The sequence below is a fragment of the Manacus candei genome, unplaced genomic scaffold (genome assembly GCF_025592945.1).
Source record: "Manacus candei isolate 608988 ecotype Guabito, Panama unplaced genomic scaffold, ASM2559294v1 h1tg000016l, whole genome shotgun sequence".
NCBI classification, from domain to species: domain Eukaryota; kingdom Metazoa; phylum Chordata; class Aves; order Passeriformes; family Pipridae; genus Manacus; species Manacus candei.
Genome location: NW_026138064.1, coordinates 7,381,585 through 7,401,678, shown reverse-complemented (window position 1 = coordinate 7,401,678; position 20,094 = coordinate 7,381,585). Strand labels below are relative to the sequence as shown.

Genomic DNA, 20,094 nt, shown 5'->3' with positions numbered 1-20,094 from the left:
TCCTTAAGACCTTCAGACAGACTGAAGGAAAAACTAATAGATGGTGCTTGGGGAAAGCCGGTTGAGAAAGTAATTTCTGACCATCTGACCATTCTTTTACCACATACCCTGGGTGCCTAATCCCTGCACACACAGGCATTCTGCATTGCTTCCCTTTTTACCACCTTGGGTGCCCATGCAGCAGCTGTGTCCAGTTTGTGAAATAAAATCTGCAAAAGCATAATCAATGCAATCGTTATAAAACCTATTTTTACCATAGGAGGATTTGCAAATGTGAAAGGACAGACTAATTCTGCCTCTGGATGTCAAAGAACTGGTAGCAGAAGCTGGAGGGATTACTTTCAGCTAAGTAAACATTAGTGATTAAGTTCCTCTTGTGAAATGCAGGCTACTCAGTTTGTGAGACACTGTGTCATTCAATCTGTTTTGACATGCACAATGGATGCCCGAAGCAAGAAAATAACTTAGGAGCCATCAGTGCTCCATAAACAACATAATGCATGACCTGAGGGCGACTTGTTTAATTTAATATTGTCATTTTTTCCTCTGAAGTAATGCTTTATTTGGGATTACTAATTTGGTATCACTGCTCCATGAGAATTCAGGTTTTAACAATATCTGAATTCTCTTAGCACAAACCTGAAGGGTTGCTACAACCACAGCAGTTTAGTTTCCTCTAAAAAAAGCAGCAAGTCTGTGTAGATGCGTCTGATAAGCTGTTTCTCACCTGTAACATTATTATCAGATACTATACTAACTTCTTGAGGTTAGGAGAGGATTTAAAGTGGAAAAGCTGTTGCTGATTAAGAAAAAAAAATTATGGAAAAACCCAGTGCAGTTATTCCATCTTTTTATACCCTAAAAATGGTTTACGTTAGGGCTTTCACAGTATCAAGAGAAAATTCTGTTCTCCGTCATACACTGTCAAGTTCAGTGAGAGTGCAGCAAAGCAATCAGAGAAACTTTTGGAACTTTACATTACTTTTCTGAGTTAACAAAAAGTTTTCAATTTGAACTGTTTTTCTGAAGGATAGGTATTTTGAAAGACTTCTCGGATATGGTATTTTTGAAGCTCCCAACAATAGATGAAGCCATATGAATGCAAAAAAACAGGTTTCTCCTTCTGGAAATCTTTTCTGCATAGTTATGTCAATATTATTGCCAGTCAAAATGGAGAAGGGAAACAAACTGTACGCTACTCTATTTCCATTATGTAAATTGCAGCTATAATTAATACTTTCCCTTCAACTGGTAGGAGATAAAATACAATCTTGAAAATGAGACAGTGCTGATGCTGTAAAGACTTAGGTAAGCTGTACAGTCAACCAAAGGGAGATAAGAATAAGGGAAGAAAGAAAGAAGTCATGAGATAAAAAATACTCAAAATCAACACTGAAGAAATAAAAATGGAATGGTATAAACCAGGAGGGTTTTTTTCTCTTTTATTCTTATTTTACTGTGAAATTAGAGGAGAGCTAAGCAAATCAGAAACAGGCCAATAATTTAATCTTTATTCTGACAAGTGAATCAACTGACAAATTTTCTTCCCTTCAGAAGTTCTCTTTTAGTTGTGTGTGGTGGGTTGACTCTGACTGGCCATCATGGGCCCACTAAGCTGCTCTAAATAATAAAATATCTCATTTAGTCCTCACACAAACACTGTTGCCCATTAGCAGCACATATTGTGCCAACGTGTTAAGATACTGAGTGGAAATGTTCCTCTGCTGCAGGTTTCCAGAAAGTGTTACTTTATTCTAAATTATTTTAGGCTTGTCAAGTTCCATGAGTTCCTTGAAAGTCTGTTTAATTGCCAGAAAAAATTCTATTAGCAAATAATGTATGTTTATATATATGTTTAGAAACACATAAAATCAGTAAGTATGCCAAACAAGTTTAAACACAAAGCACAGGAAAAAAAGTGATTCATTTTCTTTCAGAAATTGTAGTGATTTCAGATGCACAATCCTATATCCCCCGCCCCATGTTCTGATTCATCTGGCTATCCAGGGTTCACATCAATGCCCTACACACTCCTACACATCCCTGGAATAGCATAAAGAATAGAGCAATTTGGATTATCCACCATTTCACTAATAATAATCTGACCACGCCTCTACAGAACTCCACAGCCCAAATATCTACCCCATCAGCTATGACAGTAACAGTGCCTAAGCTACTCTGAAATTAAAATATCCATATTCCTTTTGCCAGTGTTATTTTGAACTGGGATCTGTTCACTGCCTAAGCTGTCTTTATTGTCAAGAAAATTGTCCGAAGAAGTATCACCTCAGAATCCCCAGACTGGGAAAGGATCATAGATCATAAATCAGATGTGCTAATCACCTTAAAGAACTCCAGCTGCTATAAATACTCCTTGTGCCAAGTGACCAAGAGTTCACTTGAAACATAACTGAAAGTCCCCATTACATTTACAGATTTTAGTATCCCATGCAGTAAAAAAAACAGCACTGGAAAAACACAACCAAATGCACAGTTTGTTAAGATGGAAGATGACAGACACATTAGATTCTTGAAGACTGGGATGAGCAAGTGGGAAGATTCCCAAATTCCCAAGTATTCTCACAGAGCTCCTCAGGAATCTAGATTTTATGCAACGGAACAAGTATCATTAGTGATCCTGACTAGAAGAAGGGAAAAAATAGAGTGGCTGCCAGAACAGGCTCAGTACAAACCCATGGGAAGTTACCTTCATTCTACTGACAGGACCAAAACAAAAGGACCTGGACACAGTACCTTGGAAGGAAAGCGTACTCCTTTCAGGTTTGGCTGCAAAAATTTTTCTGAACACCAGGAAATGCTGTTAAGAGGAGGAGTTTCTAGACGGCTGTCCACAAACCACTCATTACCCACAAAACAATTCTATTCTGACTCCAAAGTGATTTTTTTGCTTGTTAACAACAACCAGGCAAAAACATACTGTGATACAGTTTATATTTGGTTTTGCAGCCCTCAGTTTGATACCACATCCATTAAGAAGCTGGCAGTGACCAGATCTTTAGGAAACCCTGTCTTGCAGATGGGCTTCTGAAAACATCTGGTATTTGAGTCAATTTCATTTTAAGATATAAAGATGTCTTCAGTGGAAACAGCTGCATGTCTCTTACTTTGCATTTCCTTTGTAAGTGACTAATAAAGTGCTACAATTCTGTACTATGACCTGAAATGGATACAACTATTAATTGGATACACCTTCCTTCCAAGAAAAGGAATACCAGAATTTTCTCAATGCACAATATCTGATGGGAACAACATCTTGAAGATAAGACTAAGTTTTTTGCTTAGCTGACAGATTTGCTGAGAGAGCAGAATCACTAGGTAAATGTCTTCTAACAGTAAATAACTGATAAACTAGTTTTGGTACTTAATAACCATTTGCAAAAGAGAGAAAGAGACTGCATCATCACATTGTTATAGTTTCAGCATTTATCAACAGTGGTGAGGAGATACGGAAGTGTTTGGAATGTTCCACCCCTCTCTACCTAAAAATATTCCAGATACTGACAACCTGCTGTCAAAATAAAGTAACCTTTAGTCAACAAAGAGTAACAATGAAATGCATATATGAAGCAGCAGTAGAAACTGAACAGTGTTTCCAGACTTTTAAAAATATTTTTGTGTGTGCGCATCTAAACATAAAGTAGATTCCTAGTTTCCTACCTTTTAAGGTAAATACACCAGTAACCAAAACCACACTCAGGACAGCTATATACCAGCTGTGTCAGTAAACTGTCATGTTAAAATGAGAAGTCAATCCATACTGGATGAATAAGCAAACAAATTTACCTCTCTTTTTCTAGCTCTTCTAAATAACCAGTGCTTTCTCTGCTTCCATTCATAAAGCCTCTTCTTGGAAATGACCCCATGGGAACTGGACTGCACTCTCCTGAACGGCTCGACACAGACCCTTCCCGGCTCCCATAGGAACGCACGGACACCTTTGGCCTTAGCTTCACTCCAGGGAAGCTAGTACCTTCCAAGTTCAGTTCTGGATAACAAAGAGCAAACATTTCCAGAGCAGAAGTTCAGCAGCAGAAATTTAAAAGATCATTTGTATCTTAAATTTCTTACTTCCTGAATAAATCTGTGGGGTTTTTTTAATGAAAATATTTTGCATGGAAATCCACTGAAGGTGATATTGTGAACACAACCAATGTTAATGTTAGACTTAGCAAACAGTAATCTGAGCAGATAACCAAACTGCAATCCTAGCAATCAGAACAGTATCCCCACAGAAGCCTGCCTGCCTCTTTCTCAGAGGACTTCAGAAATGGGGAGCGTTTTGCATAAACATCATGTGAGATATCTGGTGGCCTACTTCCTAATAATTTCTTTTTCAGAGATCCTGCAGATGCTTCAGCCATGTAACAGATGACTACTCTGTTCATCACATGGCTCTTAAATGTAGATATCCCCTACGGAATTCCTGGGTCAGTGGCAGGGATAATGGATGTATACAGGGAGATAGTGGTCTGGGCTTGTTTTGCACATCCCATACAATGGAATGATGCACATTCCAGCACATGCTGTAGAAAAGGGGGCATCAATTTGAAGCACGACAGAAACAATTCCAGTAACATGACATGGAGAGGGCAGGACAGGACATGCTAACAGGTTTAGAAAATTGGTGGAATTGCTCCATCATTAACTTATACATATTTTTTCTGAAGAACTGAATGAAATGCAAGTTTTAGCAAAAGCAATTCATAAGAGTAACAGTAGCAAAAGCATAAAAGCACAAAAGAAGCATAGGAATAGATTTTTTTTTTTTTGAGAATGTGTCTGAAAATGTTTAGCAAAAATAGCAGACACTGAGACTATGCCTAACCATCAAAGCCAGCGCCAGGAAGAAGATGTAGCTCAGTTAGAAAACTTTATCCCAAAGAAAAAACAGTGGAGAAACAAATGAACCTAGTTAAAACATAATTTTGGATTTACCTTTAAGTCGTTCCAGTAAGTCTACTTGTCCAGAAGACGCCATTGCCTCATCTTCAATACTTCCTTGTAGCTGTTTCAGTACCTCCTGTAAGAAATAAGCTTGATTGAGAAAACCTTAAAATAATAAACCACAAGGTAAATATGTCTTATCCTGCTCTCAGGTGCACATTCATGCAACAGCTTCTGAGACATTGATGTAAACTGTGAGCAGTGATCAAGTGTCACAACTTTCATTGTCATCAAATACATTATACAGAATTTCCCCAAGCACTCTCATAATGTAAACTATATCCTGCATAACTCAGCCTATCTGGTAGTTCAACCTATTGGCTTACTTAAAACATGCTCCCCTCAAAATGAATACCCGTTATCTCAAATTTACAGATGGAGAAACATTAAGCAGAGAAATTAGTCAGTCTTGTAAAAATAAAGTTTGGGTATGTAACTAACAGAAAAGTGTCATGAACAGAATTCCCAGGATTTACTTTCCTTGAGGCCTTAGCACCACTTTAAGTCAACAAAAAGATTCATCTTGTTTTTGCTACAAATGCTACCACTGTCATGCCTGTGAACAAAAGATTTAGGTTTCCTTCATATTGTTACTACTACTATTACCACCATCACCAAGCCTACAAGGAAGAGATTTAGGACTCCTTCATGAAGCTGAAACTTCAAACTCAAGAATACTGTCCCATGCTATTGAAACTACATGTGACAGAATTATACAGCTGAAGGAACATAGTTCTAGTGCACAAAAAGATTCATAGTAAACAATGACTACTACACTAAGAAGAGCCTGTAAGCCCCAGGTACCCAATGCTCAGTGGCCTAAATTCAGGTAGATGATTAAAGTTAGTGAAAGCCTTTTCAATATCATAATGGCATATGCATCAATAGCAAAAAAACAAATTAAAAACACTGGCTACAAGGCAAAAAGCCCTTACTGGAATTTAAAGTATCATTTCTCCTACTGTGACACAGAAAATATCTCTAGAAGCAGCAATAGTCAGTAGATGAAGACAATTCTGGGTAATGAAAGGTATTATGTAGTTTTCATACATAGACTGTGCTCACAGGATTATACATCTGAAAACCGTTATAATGAATTCTAGACAATTTAAAAAGATGCCCACATCACTGTTTTGCTCTTTTAAGCATACCATACTGCCAGTATTAGTGGTTCTTGCGACTTGTACAGAAAGTACCTTTTAAATACGTTTAGCTCTTTTCAAGGGAAACAACATCACCATCATGGCTAGACTTCGCGAACAAAGATTTGGGGAGGGCTCTACCCACACTTGTTACTGGCATGCTGGTGGCTAAAAAGGCCAAAACAAGATAGACAAGTCCAGTTGCAAAAGGCACAGCAGAAAGACTCCTTAGGTGGCATACTCTGCAAGACATGATTCTTTCTGTGTTGTCTTTTCTCCTCAAGGGTGATCCTGCGTGCTTTCTCAAAAGAAGCAGCAGCGTTACAGATGGTGTGTCTCCAGACCTCCTGATTGGAGGCCAGAGTAGACCAGTTATGGTGATCAATATGGCCAAGGCTGAGATGTTGTTTCATCTCAACCTTGTATCTTCTCCTCGGGGCTCCTCTCTTGCGGCAGCCGGTGGCAAGTTCACCATAAAGCAAGATCTTAGGGAGGCGGTGGTCCTTCATCCTGGAGACGTGCCCTGCCCAACACAGCTGTGTTCTCAGCAACATGGCTTCAATACCTGTAACTGCTGCTTGTTCTAAAACAGACATATTAGCCACATAATCTGATCAGTGGATGTTTAGGATTGTACGGAGATAGCGTTGATGGAAGCGTTCTAAGAGTTGCAAGTGGTGACTCATGATTCAGAACCATATAAAAGAGTAGACAGCACAATGGCTCTGTAAACACTGATCTTTGTACTTTTCTTCAAGCGTTTATTTCGCCAAACTCTTTTATGGAGTTTTCTGAAAGCACTACATGCCTTTGCTAACCTGTAGTCAATCTCTCCGTCAATCTTACCGTCCGAGGAGATGAGGCTACCTAGGTAATTAAACTGCTGGACTGATTTGAGCTCTGATTCGCCAATTGTGATATGGGGATGATGGAAGACTTCCTGAGGTGCAGGTTGATAGAGAACTTCTGTCTTCTTTAAGCTGACTTCCAGCCCAAAAAGCTCAGCAGTGTCTGTGAAGCAGGATGTTAAAAGCTGCAGAGCTGCTTCTGCGGCAGGTGTATGCCTTTGTCTCTTATCTTTGTGGGACTGCATTAGAAGAAGATGCCCGTTGGCCTGCGGTTAACCAACCGGGTGAAGGTGGAGATGAGCTTTGTTTAGGCCACCTTTTCTAGGCCCCTCTCTGAGTGGAGCAAGCAGTGCTCTCCTTGAAAAAGGCTGACTGGTCGTTCAGGATGCTGCCGAAAGAGACTGTCATCTCCGGTCAGTCTCTAACGACCAATGTCCTGAACTAAAGGGAAACAACATGACATCTACAAAAAGTCAAGATATTCTTTAAGCAGCACAGGACTGAGCTTTCTATATTCCAAGTGTTGTTCCTTGTAACAAAAAAAGTAAATAAAATAAAAAAAATAAAAAAAACCTAGAAGAATTTTGAGTATAGAACTGCCAAGGTTCTGGGGAAACAGTCTCCAAGCACTAGACTCAGAGAAAATGGCAGCAGCTCAGTCACTGCAGCTCCCATCATGGAATTAGATGCAGGAACTTTATGAAGAATTCCAGAGTATAGACATGCAAATTACGCTTACACTGTTTTGTGGAAATAATCCTGCAGTGGAATTGAGGCCAAATTTCCCAATTTACGTGTTGCCCAACTGATGAAGGCAAGGTGTGTGTCCACATTCATGTTTTAGTTTGGTACAGTGTGTCCCCCAGACTCCCATTTGCCCCACCAGCTGTAGTTTGGTTCGCACTGTAGGGTATCTCTGAGCATGAACTGAATTCCTTTCAGATCAAACCAAGCCAGCAGTTCCACTCAAGAATGCAAATGGGCACTCACTCCATGGGACTAGGCTGAAGACAGTTCAAAACCAAAATCCTCTAAAATACATACAGTATATGCATGCTGGATCCTTAATACAATTATCTACAGATCTGCTCTTACTGCACTACCTGTTAATGCCAGCTTCGCCTTTAGGATCAAGCCTGGGGTGATAAAATCTCTGCTCTTGGAAACACATCTTCCCTGTGCTTGTGCTCAAGGGCATCCTCATTAGCCATATGGCCCAGCCATCTCTATACATAACATCTGCCTTGTCAGCAAAGTCAGACGTACAACTAATGTGTTTTTCAAAGGACTACTACATTATCTGACGTAAGGGCAGATGAAATCTGCAGACAGCAGTCTTAGTTTAAAAGTCTCAAAGGGCAATGTGGATACATGGAGTAGGTCTTGAGAGTTTTGCAGCCTTGTGAAAGATCTGTCAACTCAGATAAATTTATAAATAACTAATGAATCGCTTTTCTCTGAAAACAACACCCTTGTACAGGGTAAAAACCCAGCTCAAACAACCCAGCTCTCCTTCCGTTCCCTTCTTAGAAGCCTCTTTCTCACCCCTCTGTGGCACATCTGCTATTTCAGTATGTTCAGGATACTTTCACACATAATAAGTCTTCCTGCTTCAAGAGCCAATATGAAAAGCTAAGTGAAATTGCTATCAACTTTTCCTGCACTACCAAATTACATAACTGAGGTGTCCAGGCAGCAAGGGATTGCTCTCTCTAAATGCTGGTAACAGTTCAACATTAGCATACTGGATCACTTTTCTCAGTTTTTTCTGTTTCAATTCACTAATTTAGGCTTTAACTTTTTCTTTTTTTTTTTTTTGTTAAATTATCTCATTTTTTTTGCCAAACAACACATGTATTTTTTTTCATGTTAGTAGACAATGTGCTCTTTCTTGTATTTTTCTACATTTCTCTGCTATAGTGCCATTATGAGGCTATGACATCACCTTCACACTCCATCATGACATACTTTGAAATCTAATCTGACAATTATATAAATAGGCAGTTAAATAAAGCAGACAAAGGTTAGAGAGAGAGTGGCAGCCACTGGGCCAGCTACTGGTGAAAAATGAGGCAGCGTGCTAAAATGACACGTTGGTAAATTCACATTTTCACTTGAATAAAGAATGGAGAATTTTTCTGCAATAACCTAGCTGTAGGAAACATGGCAAGTTATCTATTACTGTACTAATGAAAATATTTATTCACTATTTATAATCCAGGATTCAGCACTAACAGTTTACATGCATACAGTGATTTGAAACAGTACTTTCCCACAACAATTCTGTATTATATTTGATATAATTTCTGCTAAAGAGTAAAACAGTCTCCACAAACAAAGCTGAATCAATTTTACTGAAGGTAAATTAATATTCTGTTTAGTTATGCAACTTTCAATAAATATATCTGTAGTGGTTTACAGCATTATTCTAAGCAAATCCTTTACTAACTTAGCAGCGACCTACTGAAAGAATACACAAATGTATCTATAAGGAAAGGCTGCAAGTTTTCCTCCTTTTAAAGACCGCAAGTCAAATTATTTTAATGGTCACTATAATATAACCTAGTTTATCTTGTCCTGTGGCAGAACTACAAAAGAATGCTTTTGGAAATGGAGCAGGCCCTATGACTCATCATCATTTAAAAAGGTTTCTGTCTTCACAGTCTCTGGACTGTGAAGTACTGAAAAAACGACAATTTTTTGTTTCTCTAGTCGGTGGTTTTGTTTTTTTTTTTTGGACTTTGTGGATATAGTCCTGACCTTAAAATTACTTTACGGATAATTAAATAAAAAAGATCAGATCCACCAGCATGCAACTGTACAACTACTGAGAAGAAAAGCACTTTGACCAACAGTATACGCACCCTGCGAAGTGGTAAGAGCTGTAAATAAAATGACTTGAGGGCTGTTTATAAAGAAAGGAATCACAGAGGAACAACAGTAACAAGGGCAGATTTAAAATCCTAAGGAGTTAAGCTTTAAGGTCTCTTCAATTTTTGAGAACTTTAAGTAAAAATATTAATATTTAGGAACATTTCAAATTATGGTATCTGAAAAAAGACATTCTGATGACAATTCAGACAAATCAGTTATGTTTGGTTTACAATTTCAGACAGTAACTTAACAACTATCTTAGCACTCAACAGGACAGATATATGCATACAGACTAGGAACTATTATTTTTAACCAAATCAGCCACAATTTAAAACGAGAATATTTCTGACAGCATTGGTACTAATATTTTTAACCTGATATACTGGAAACTTAATATAGAATTCCTAACCTGAAAGTGTTTTTTGACCCTCAATGGGGTTGAACGCCAGATTGTTTCAATTATTATTTGTTTAAAAGGGCAGAAAAAAGCTAGCACATACTAAAAGCATATCCATCACTCAAATTCCACAAAATCATTAGATGTGAGAACAGTGCAGGGGAGAGACTCTAGAATAGTATTTTTCTATGCCTTGAACTTAAGTTCAAGGTCTCACATGACCCTTCATCACTATATGAACTTAACAGTGCCTTAATTCTATCAGTGGTACAACATTCATAGGAAACAAGGGAGTGTTTGGAAGAAGCCCTTTACTCCTCTACATTTTCGTGAATTACACTGCTATAATTAATCAAGCTTGGTGGGAACCTCTCTAATTGGGGCTCTGGTTGCTCAACCTTGTAACCAGACCCAAACAATAAAAGCAATGATGACAGCACTGCTGACTGAGGTGAAACACTGCACCAAACTCAACTTTCAGCCTTGTAGAAAGAGGAGAGCATTTGTTATGTGAAATGATGTTGTTCATTTTAATTTAAAACAATGTCATTTTCTGAAAGAAAAATATTCACTCGGTGCCACCATGCTCAGGAGCTGTCACTTGCTGTACACACAGAAGACAGTACTAAGTCTTTCGTGCAAGCACACTGTCAGGTCAGCTTAAGTTATCTGATTTTATTGCACAAAAAGGGCCATCTGAAGTAATGGCATTAACTATATATACCACCAGCTCAATTTCACCTAAATTCTAAAATAAATTAAAAAAAAAAAATTAAAAATCTTGAATTTTCCAACCAATTTGGATTCTGGTAGAATCTTTAGAGTTGCAAAGATCAGGCTAAAAATATTATTTATTGTAAAATCATAAAAGACACAAAAATCCCACAACATAATGCCACTGCTGCTTCTTTGTAGCTTAAATAAATTCATGGATATTTTAGATGTCTGTTTTATAGGATGCAAAATGACTTTCATAACCATATTTTTGGTTCACGTGAACTTATGAAGATGTCTGACTGCGTACTGAAGAGAATTATTTCCTAGATTCCCAGAATTTCCCATATTATCAATATGCTTCCTCTCTGAGTCACTATCCTGATATGATAGATTCCTTTATGTGCCTTTAATGACATTACCTCTTGCCTCCTGAAAGACTGGACTACATGGGGTAGCAGAAAAAACATTCAGCATGTGCAAAATCCAACTGCAAGCAAGTGAAATAATCAGAGAAGAAAGATGCAGGCTTGCATTAGGGAGATAAAAAATAAATAAAAAACCTATATAATGTTTCCTATGCTAACCATGATTACTATTTTCCCTTGCAAGACTTCAAAAGTTCAAGTGCATACATGTTGGGAAAGGATGTGTTGAAATAAATGGAAACCAAGCACGTACTAGAAGGAAAGCACTGGATGAATTCGCACAGCATAAGGTACAGAAGCTGAGAATTTAGCACGTATTCCACAAATATTTATACAGGCAAGGATTGCTACTGCTGAATCAATGCCTTTTCTCCCTAGTTGTTCGCCAAACAATGTGTTTGCTGAAAAAAAAAAATGAAAAATTACATTTTCATTAGTTTAGCCTCAAAATAGTCATTGTTAATATTAACAGCAAGAAGACAGCAGCTCTGCCTCAAGAGTTAATTTTCCAGATGAACATCCCTTGTGTGTGAGACTACATGCAGCTCATTTCACTCGCAATTATCATGTACAGCAAGTCTGTTCATAAGGGGGTTAAATAACGCAAACATGAAAAAATTAGAAAGCCAGTATGGCTACTCAAAGAACAAAACAAGGTATTACCACATTCTGTCCATTTTTATCACAGTTGTTGTGAAGAACCGGATAAATACAAAGCTAAAAGAGGCTCCACCTGAGAGCAGGGGTGTATGTACACATCTACTGTGCAAATGCCTATATGGTCAACACCTTTGGAAGGGGACCTGACTTTCAAAGAGTCAGATACTGTGCTACTCTTATGTTTTTTATGTAATCCCTTCTTAAACAGCTAAAATGTTAAATTTCTACAGCTAGCTAATTCATTACTATGCACAACAAACACAGCTGACATAGCAATTTTTTAACATCTGTATTATTACATTTGAGAATAAAAATTCAGAATAATATTTCAGAATACGAAACATAATTCAGTTACACTGAAAGCAAAATATAAATTATTACTGAATCAAAATATTTTGGTAGGTTGTACTGAATATAACTGGATTTTGAGCAGCTTCTGGCCAGTGCCATGTGAGGTGTGTATCTTACAGTTCTCACTGAATTCTTTCCTGCCAGCTTGGCCATCTCCAGACAGTGTTTCTGACTCGGGACTGCAGTCATGCAATTTGCAGAATGGATGTGACCCACTCATAATGAGACCAGAGTCATTCAAAGAGGCATAGTTTGGCTAAGAAATCCAACTGACAGAGGAGGACAGAGTTCTAGTTTAGTTTTAAGACTGTGGGAGGAAAAAAAAAAAAGTATTTTCTGGGGAAAAAATTTCCATTTTTTCTGCAGACTCAATTTCTGCCAAGAAGTAACTTTCAAGAGTAATACTTGACATAATACACATCCCTATATACCTGAAAACATCTGTTAAAAAACTTCCTTTGCAGAAGTAAACTAAAAAATAACACTGTTACACAAGCATATATTTTCATCCATACTAAGAGCATTGATCATGCTGACTTTGGAAGGATTTTTTTTTTTAGATTAGGTAAAAATGCATTATAGGATGTACAGACCAGCAGGTAAAATCAGGACAGCATTATCTACCTTAAACCTGGCATTTCCTTGAGGTTTTAATGTGCAAACTCAAATAAAATGTATTTTAAGTCTCTCTTTGGTGTGCTTTTTTTTTTAATCTAAAACCGAAAAAGAGTCAAGATAAATTCGATTGTGTAAATTATGTTTTTTTGGTAGTTTATCTCAAACACAAAGTTTGTTAGGGCTACAAGCAAAGAACAGATCTGGTGGTCAAATTAATTGCAACATATACAAACAAGAAACTGCAAAGAATTTTTTTTAATTTATGCTTTTGATTAATTGGTTTCCTCACATAGTTTCCTTCTCAAAAGCAGGAAACGTATTACACAAACTCCTCATTTGAGCATCTTGAGCTGCTCTTCTAGATATTTCTACATTTCCCTTTATTGTTGTCTGTAATTTGTGTTCCTGTTTAATGCTACCCAAAAGCTGGGACCAACAAAATTCAGTGAAGTATCAGAGAAATCAAGACAAAGCATCTACTGTGTATCAGACAGTTTATGTATCAGTATATGCTTTAAAAATACTGGAAGTTTAGACAAAAAACCAAGCTCTGTTAAGTCAGCAGAGCCCAATGTACCACAAAAACAACTCCTAAGAGCTAGGAGTACAAAAGTGTTAAAAAAACCCTCAACCTCTTAACTTTGGATGCATCAGCCAGAATGCTAAAAAAAAATCAGTCAGACAAAATGAAGTTGGCTGGAAGCTGCCTGGAAACAATGCCAGGAGAAGGGCAGATTCAACACACTTCACCACTTTCTCAGCTGCACTACTTGCATGGCAATGAGCAAAGGAAGAGCATGCTGGAAGTTTCTCATCACTTGGTGACACACTGTCTAATTAAGGAGGGAAAATTTATGTTCAACTGCTGCCAGTAGGAAGCAAAAAAAGAATTTTTTTTTCACTATAGCTTGTATCCAGGTAAACAGGAGTCCTCTCCAAAAAGCTGTAAGCCAGGCATGCACAGAATGATGTGAAATAAACGCCAGAAGGATGCAGTAAAAGTGGTAATGTATCCACATAACCTCATAGCAGCACAGTAATGACACCACAGCATGACCATAGAATCTCTGAATCATTTAGGTTGGGGAAAATCTTTAAGGTCAGCCGTTAACCCAGCACTGCCAGGTCCACCACTAACACAAGTGCCACATCTGTATATCTTCAAATACCTCCAGGGATGGTGACTCCATCACTGCCCTGAGCAGCCTGTTACTGCGCATGACAACTCCTTTGGTGAAGACATTTTCCCTAACATCCAAAATAAACCTCTGCTGGTGCAACATGAGCCTATTTCCTCTTATCCTGTGGCTTATTATTTGGGAGAAGGGACCTACCCCAAAATCATCACAACCTCCTTCCAGGTAGCTGTACAGAGATAAGATCTCCCCTGAGCTTCCTTTTCTCCAGGCTAAACACTCCAAGCTCCCTCAGCTGCTTCTCATCAGACTTGCACACTAGGCAAGAACCAAGAATAGAAACAAGAACAGAATCAAGAGCAAATGCTATCCTTGACACTGAGACAGACCAAACATCTTTCCAAACCAACATCTCCCCTTCCAACAGCAGAAACCTAGAGAGGATACACAAACAAAACCTAACTCTTCATTTCTTTTGTATGTCCTCTTACCAGCTTCCCTCTGGCCTTGACTTGCAGACTTCCTGAAACCATGTCTCCAGCGGTCCTACCTCCCACAGCAAAAACATGATATGGAACAAGCCTTGTTTTGTTTGTTTTCCACTGGCTATCTCACTTTGTTTGATGTCTCTTAGATCTGGTATTCAGGAAAACCAGTAATTCCCTGTTAATTTTCCTCAACATATTTATTATCTTTTAGAGCTCAACAACCTTTTTCCCATCCTGTTCCTCTCTGTTTTTAATCTCTCTACACCTGAAAAGTCCCATTTTTACTCACGCATGCCACTTAAGGAAGATTTTCAGATCACTTAATTTTTTTTTGAATCTATATGAATTACACTAGATCCTTCCTGAGGAGAGGTTCATCAGAACAGGACTTGATACTCATCTTCTGGATGCAGCATGTGTCCACTGTGACACAGTCATAGCTTTTTTGTTTCCTTATTTATGCTCAGAAATTCCCAGTATCTGAGCAACCTTTTGGATCCAAACTAAGCACTAACCTGGCAACACATTAAAAAAAACTATATTTTTCAGATGTTTAGAGTATCCCTAAGACCTCTTTCTATCTTGTAGCCATGTTAATTCACATCCCCTCATGGCATACATAAAGTTAAGGCTGTTTTCTAAAAGTCATGACTCCACTATGCTTTGGAACACAGAATTTTATTTGCCATGTATTCAGTCACTCGATACCACAAGATTCTTCCCCAGCGCTTCACACTCTTGTGTTTATTTTTACCACCATGAAAATCATCAGTCAGACTTCTCTATCTCACTTTTTCCCCACACAACTTATGAATATGTTGGAAAGAAATACAGGTAGTAGCAGAAATGTCACTATGATATTACTGGTTTAATAAGGTAAAACAAACAACAAACAAAGAAACCCCAACAAAAACTAAAAAAACCAAATCATGACTATTTATTCTGCACTTCATTTTCTACTTTTAATTAGGATAATCATCAAAGAACCTTCCTAAATCAACTTAAGTTCTCCAAGAGTCTTTGATGAGGGACACTACTAAACTCATTTTAGAAAAACAAGCAGAGTCATCAGTGCCAATACTGCTTACCTCCTACTCAATGATTCCTCCAAAGAACTCATATTTGAGAGCTGCACTTCTCCATAAGAAAGAAAAGTTAGATCTTTACCCACTAGTGGTCTGTTTTTTACTGTGGTTTCTGATATGCCCATTACAAACTCAAGTTTGCAAGTCTATAGACCAGCAGTTTTTTCTAAATTTTTTTTTTCTTAAAAAGCAGTATCACATTTGCCATCTTCCATAACTTGCATGACGAGGTCATTTTAAGCAAAAAATTTTGATTGTCTGACAACTGGTTGAAAACCCGATGACTTTTGACAGAAGGGAAATAATTTGCAAGATTACAATTTTAAGTATCAAGATCTCACTGTCATTCAAGTAAATGATTTCTTCTCTTTCTTAGGCTGTAATCAGCTTTCTTTAAAGCCAAAGGGGTAATACCTTAATCTTCCCAATTGTTGAAGAGAAGGTAGAACAGGTCACACCTTACAATTGACAGTTCAGCAATTTCATACTCAGCTTGGGTGAATATAATTTATTTCTGACATTTCACTTCCATCTGTTTCATCCCTTTGTTCTCTAAGTTTTATTATTGACACTTAAAACATAAGACAGAGCCACTGAGACGTTCTCAGCATTGTACAGTTCTGTATGACCAATAACTGTGGAGATATCACAAAACTGGTTTTGGTTCATGAAGGAACTATAATCCACTATGTTCTATCTGACGACCTCTCAGCACAAATAACAAAATACCAGATAACTCAGAAATCAGATCTCCAGGGACAGTTCTGGAAGTAATGCTAATAACTCTAATGTGTAGCAGGATGCAGAAAGAAATGTGTATCACACTAAATTCAAGATTCAAATAAAAACATGTCAAGTTGCACTGTAGTTTGGTTATTCTACTGTAGTTATGTGCAGCCTATTCACTAACTGCAATTCCAGATCAAATCTCAACATAAGCACTTCTCTTATGTGTACTGAATGCTCTACTGAATGCAGCTTAACATAATTTTTCTATTGTTTTTTTCTATGTATGCCTTGGTGAAACATTTCACTGTGTGATGCCAACCAATTATCTTTTATCTGAGGACAATAAGACAAAAGGAAAAGGCAAAATGAAGCGAAAACACTCTCCCATTCCACTGAGATGGAAAAATGACATTATCTGACAGAGTAAGTATCCCCAGTAAAATGTATAATTTATGTTGTTAATATTTCTGAAGATGGGATTAAAAATATGGGTATCTGTTAAATGTATTTATCTACCACCTACATGAGGAACCTCACATATAGAGAGATGCACACTACATTATGTACATAGCACCTGACAAAATGTTAGGCTGTATATATCAGAGGTCTCTGTGAATATGTTGGGCTTCAAATTCCAATCTGCAAACACACGGCTTACCACAATAGACTGAAATAAAAACTCTTGTGCCAGTTACAAAAATATCTCCCAGCACCTTCTGTGCTTTACAGTGAGGGTCAATAAACACTGATGATCAGAGGCAGCTGATCAGAACAAAGTGGGTTTTCGAGGTTAAATACCAAGAAATGGAAGCTAAGCATAATAGAATGACCATAAAATGAGGTTTGGCAATTTAAAAGAAAATGTGGTCACCTGCTTAGCTAATAGAGGAGACATCTGATAAAAGCAGTTACTCATTCCTAAAGACAGAATTCCTCAGCAGACATTCAGAAGAATGAAATGAAGAATTAAACAAACTGAAAAATCATATGTAGAATAAAATTTTAAGTGTACTACATAAAAGTAAAAGAGACATTTTGCTCACAGAACATCACATATACGACAAATGGCTTTCTTACACAAAATATCATGCATTGCTCATTTACTGTAAAATCCAAGCACTCAGTAAGTATGAAAATCAAGCTCCTTTACTACTACTTGAGTTCTAGAAGTTAAATATACCTATTTCCCTCCAGATTTTATACAGGGAAAAATGATGATATCCAGTAGCTATGACATTAGAAAAATATGTATATGTCATCCTTAAGAGAAAAGTACTTGTCTTTGACAAGAATCAGGCAGGAAAGTCTCACAAAAATCTCCTACAAATGTGGGAGACATGTAAACACATGCACAGAGTAGCAGAGCTGACACTGGACTGCTTTTTGTCTCTTCATTAATTTTACATATTTTTCTAAATTTGTCCATAGTCTGTGTTTATGCAGTTACTCCTACATCTAGACACTGACACCATTTTTCTCCGCTTACTAGCCAACACTGTTATTTCATCAACCATGAAACAGCATATTTGTTGATTTAGAGAGAACATTTTATCATACCAAACTGCTATATTTCATCCGACAATAAGCCCATAATAACAACTGAATTTCCTAAGTTAGTCATAATACTCTGAGGGATTTCTTTTGTTTGAACAGTTAATCCCTAGGACAACAGAAATTAAAAAACAAAGTGGAGATTGTTTTACTAATCATTTTGGCACTCCGCATTATCACATTTCTCTTTGTTTACCCATCATGTTGTTTTCTCGTTAGCAAATGGAATTTTCACTTTTAAACAAGAGATTTAGCTTTAAACATGAAGCATTCAGACATTGTCCTTATATAGGTCATTAGCAGTTTATAACAAATACATGTGCAAGATGAGTTCATGTTAAGCTTTTAATACGTGTATGATTGCCTCACAATTCTGAAATGAAGGGATTGTAAAGATGGGGCACATTTACACAACATTTTAACACTACTACTTCCAAAATCAAATTCTTTAAATATACAATATTGTCTTTAAAATGCCCTTCCTAACTACTGCCTTTCACAGCTGATTAAATAATACAAGGAAATGAGGAGACAAAGTAGCAGCCCAAGGAGTCACTGTGAGATGCCCCTGTACTGGGCCATGGATGACAAGTCATGCTGCAAAACCAGTGATGTTTGCCACAGAACCACACTTTGTCTTCCCCATTCTTGCTCCCCTTCTCCCACTAATATATGGGCTTTTACTTGGTGGGAGGGGTTGCAAGGGCTCTGTGACACTTACATGCTCCCAAAGGATCATTTTTTTCGAAAGATTTTTAACTGCATATATGGTACCCAAAGGGCTTTCAATCTTGAGTGCTCTGGCTCTTCTAATGACTTTGCTTGTAATTATCCCTAATTATAGCACTGGAGCCACATAAACAATGCAGTTTCTTTCAGTAATACAAAGCCACCACATACTTTCTCCAAAAGCTTGCAAAACTAAAATTATCTCCTGACTTAAGAAAATCCTGCAACGAACCCCATCAAACTTCACCCACAGACTCCAATCAGACCCCAAGATCATTCCCACAGTATCCTTCAGGTTCAAGTCAAAGCTATGTCGTGACCCTTCCAAACTCATCTGAAACAAACAAGAGAAAGAAACAACTTCTCGGTTCAGGTGGAGGAGCAAATATTCCTGAGGAACGTAGTTGATTAAGATTTCTTAATATAACATGGATTTCTCAAACGAACACAGATTTAAAAAAACAAAACAAAACAAAACAAAACAAATTAATCTGCACAGTCTTCTCTCCACCCATCCCCCAAAGTGAAAAGAAACATACTGTGTTTGATATTTGGGTCAGAAGTTTTTTGGGGTAAATTCCTTAGATCTAGAAAGGAACTTCAGGACAGAACAAAATGTGACCTCTACTTTGAATATGCTCAAAAGCACTTCTCTGTGGAGTGTGATAGAGTCAGTTTCTGTTTGGTGATCTGACAGATTTAAAGTAAGAACATAAAGTCATTCCACATCCCAAATGAATGCCCTGGAGACCAGCTTATACAGCTGGACTGTCTCTACATCAGTGGAAATTTAATTATCTGCAGAAAAACTTAAAAAAACCCAAACAAACAACAAACAACCAAAGCAGCTGTATGTGGACAAAGAAGGGAAAAGAGACATTTTCACTCCTCTTTTTCAAAACTATCAGGAATATCCCCTGCCCTGTTCTTCCTTATTTTAGACTGCAATGACAGGCAGGGTAGGGGAGTTACTGACAAATTGGTTGTAATATCATTTTAAGAAAAACAGTATAAATGACAGGACTAGTTTTCAGATATGTAACTCAGCAAACAAACATTTTTTTCACATCTGCTAATCCCAACAACTGTTTTAAGTAGGTGGTGTAAAGGACTATAATTTCCTTTCAATTTGAGTAGCAAAGTTATTTTCATTTCACACCGCAATGCAAGGATTAAATATATCTGAAAAAATTGTGCTTTTTTTCAAGTGTTGTAACTAGTGACAGTGTTTCATAACACAGGAGAATTTTTCCTCTTACAGTGAATATATGAGCCACAATCTGGAGGAGAAGAAAGGTCAGTTTAACTATTTTTAATTGCTATATTAATCAAGTTATCATATTTTAAAAAAATACAGATTAGTTGTAAAGGAGCAGTAA

At 37.4% G+C, this 20,094-nt stretch overlaps 1 protein-coding gene across 8 annotated transcripts in view; it reads right to left on the bottom strand.

Moving 5' to 3' along the window:
* APC (APC regulator of WNT signaling pathway) overlaps nucleotides 1-20,094 on the bottom strand; it is a 99,390-nt gene that overhangs the window by 41,093 nt on the left and 38,203 nt on the right. For all 8 annotated transcript variants that reach the window (XM_051782551.1, XM_051782557.1, XM_051782554.1 and 5 more), the window contains exons 3-4: nucleotides 4,957-5,041; nucleotides 3,805-4,006 (exon numbers count right to left, since the gene is read on the bottom strand). In XM_051782551.1, the coding sequence (XP_051638511.1) occupies nucleotides 3,805-4,006; nucleotides 4,957-5,041 (287 nt within the window). The remainder of the gene's footprint in view (nucleotides 1-3,804; nucleotides 4,007-4,956; nucleotides 5,042-20,094) is intronic.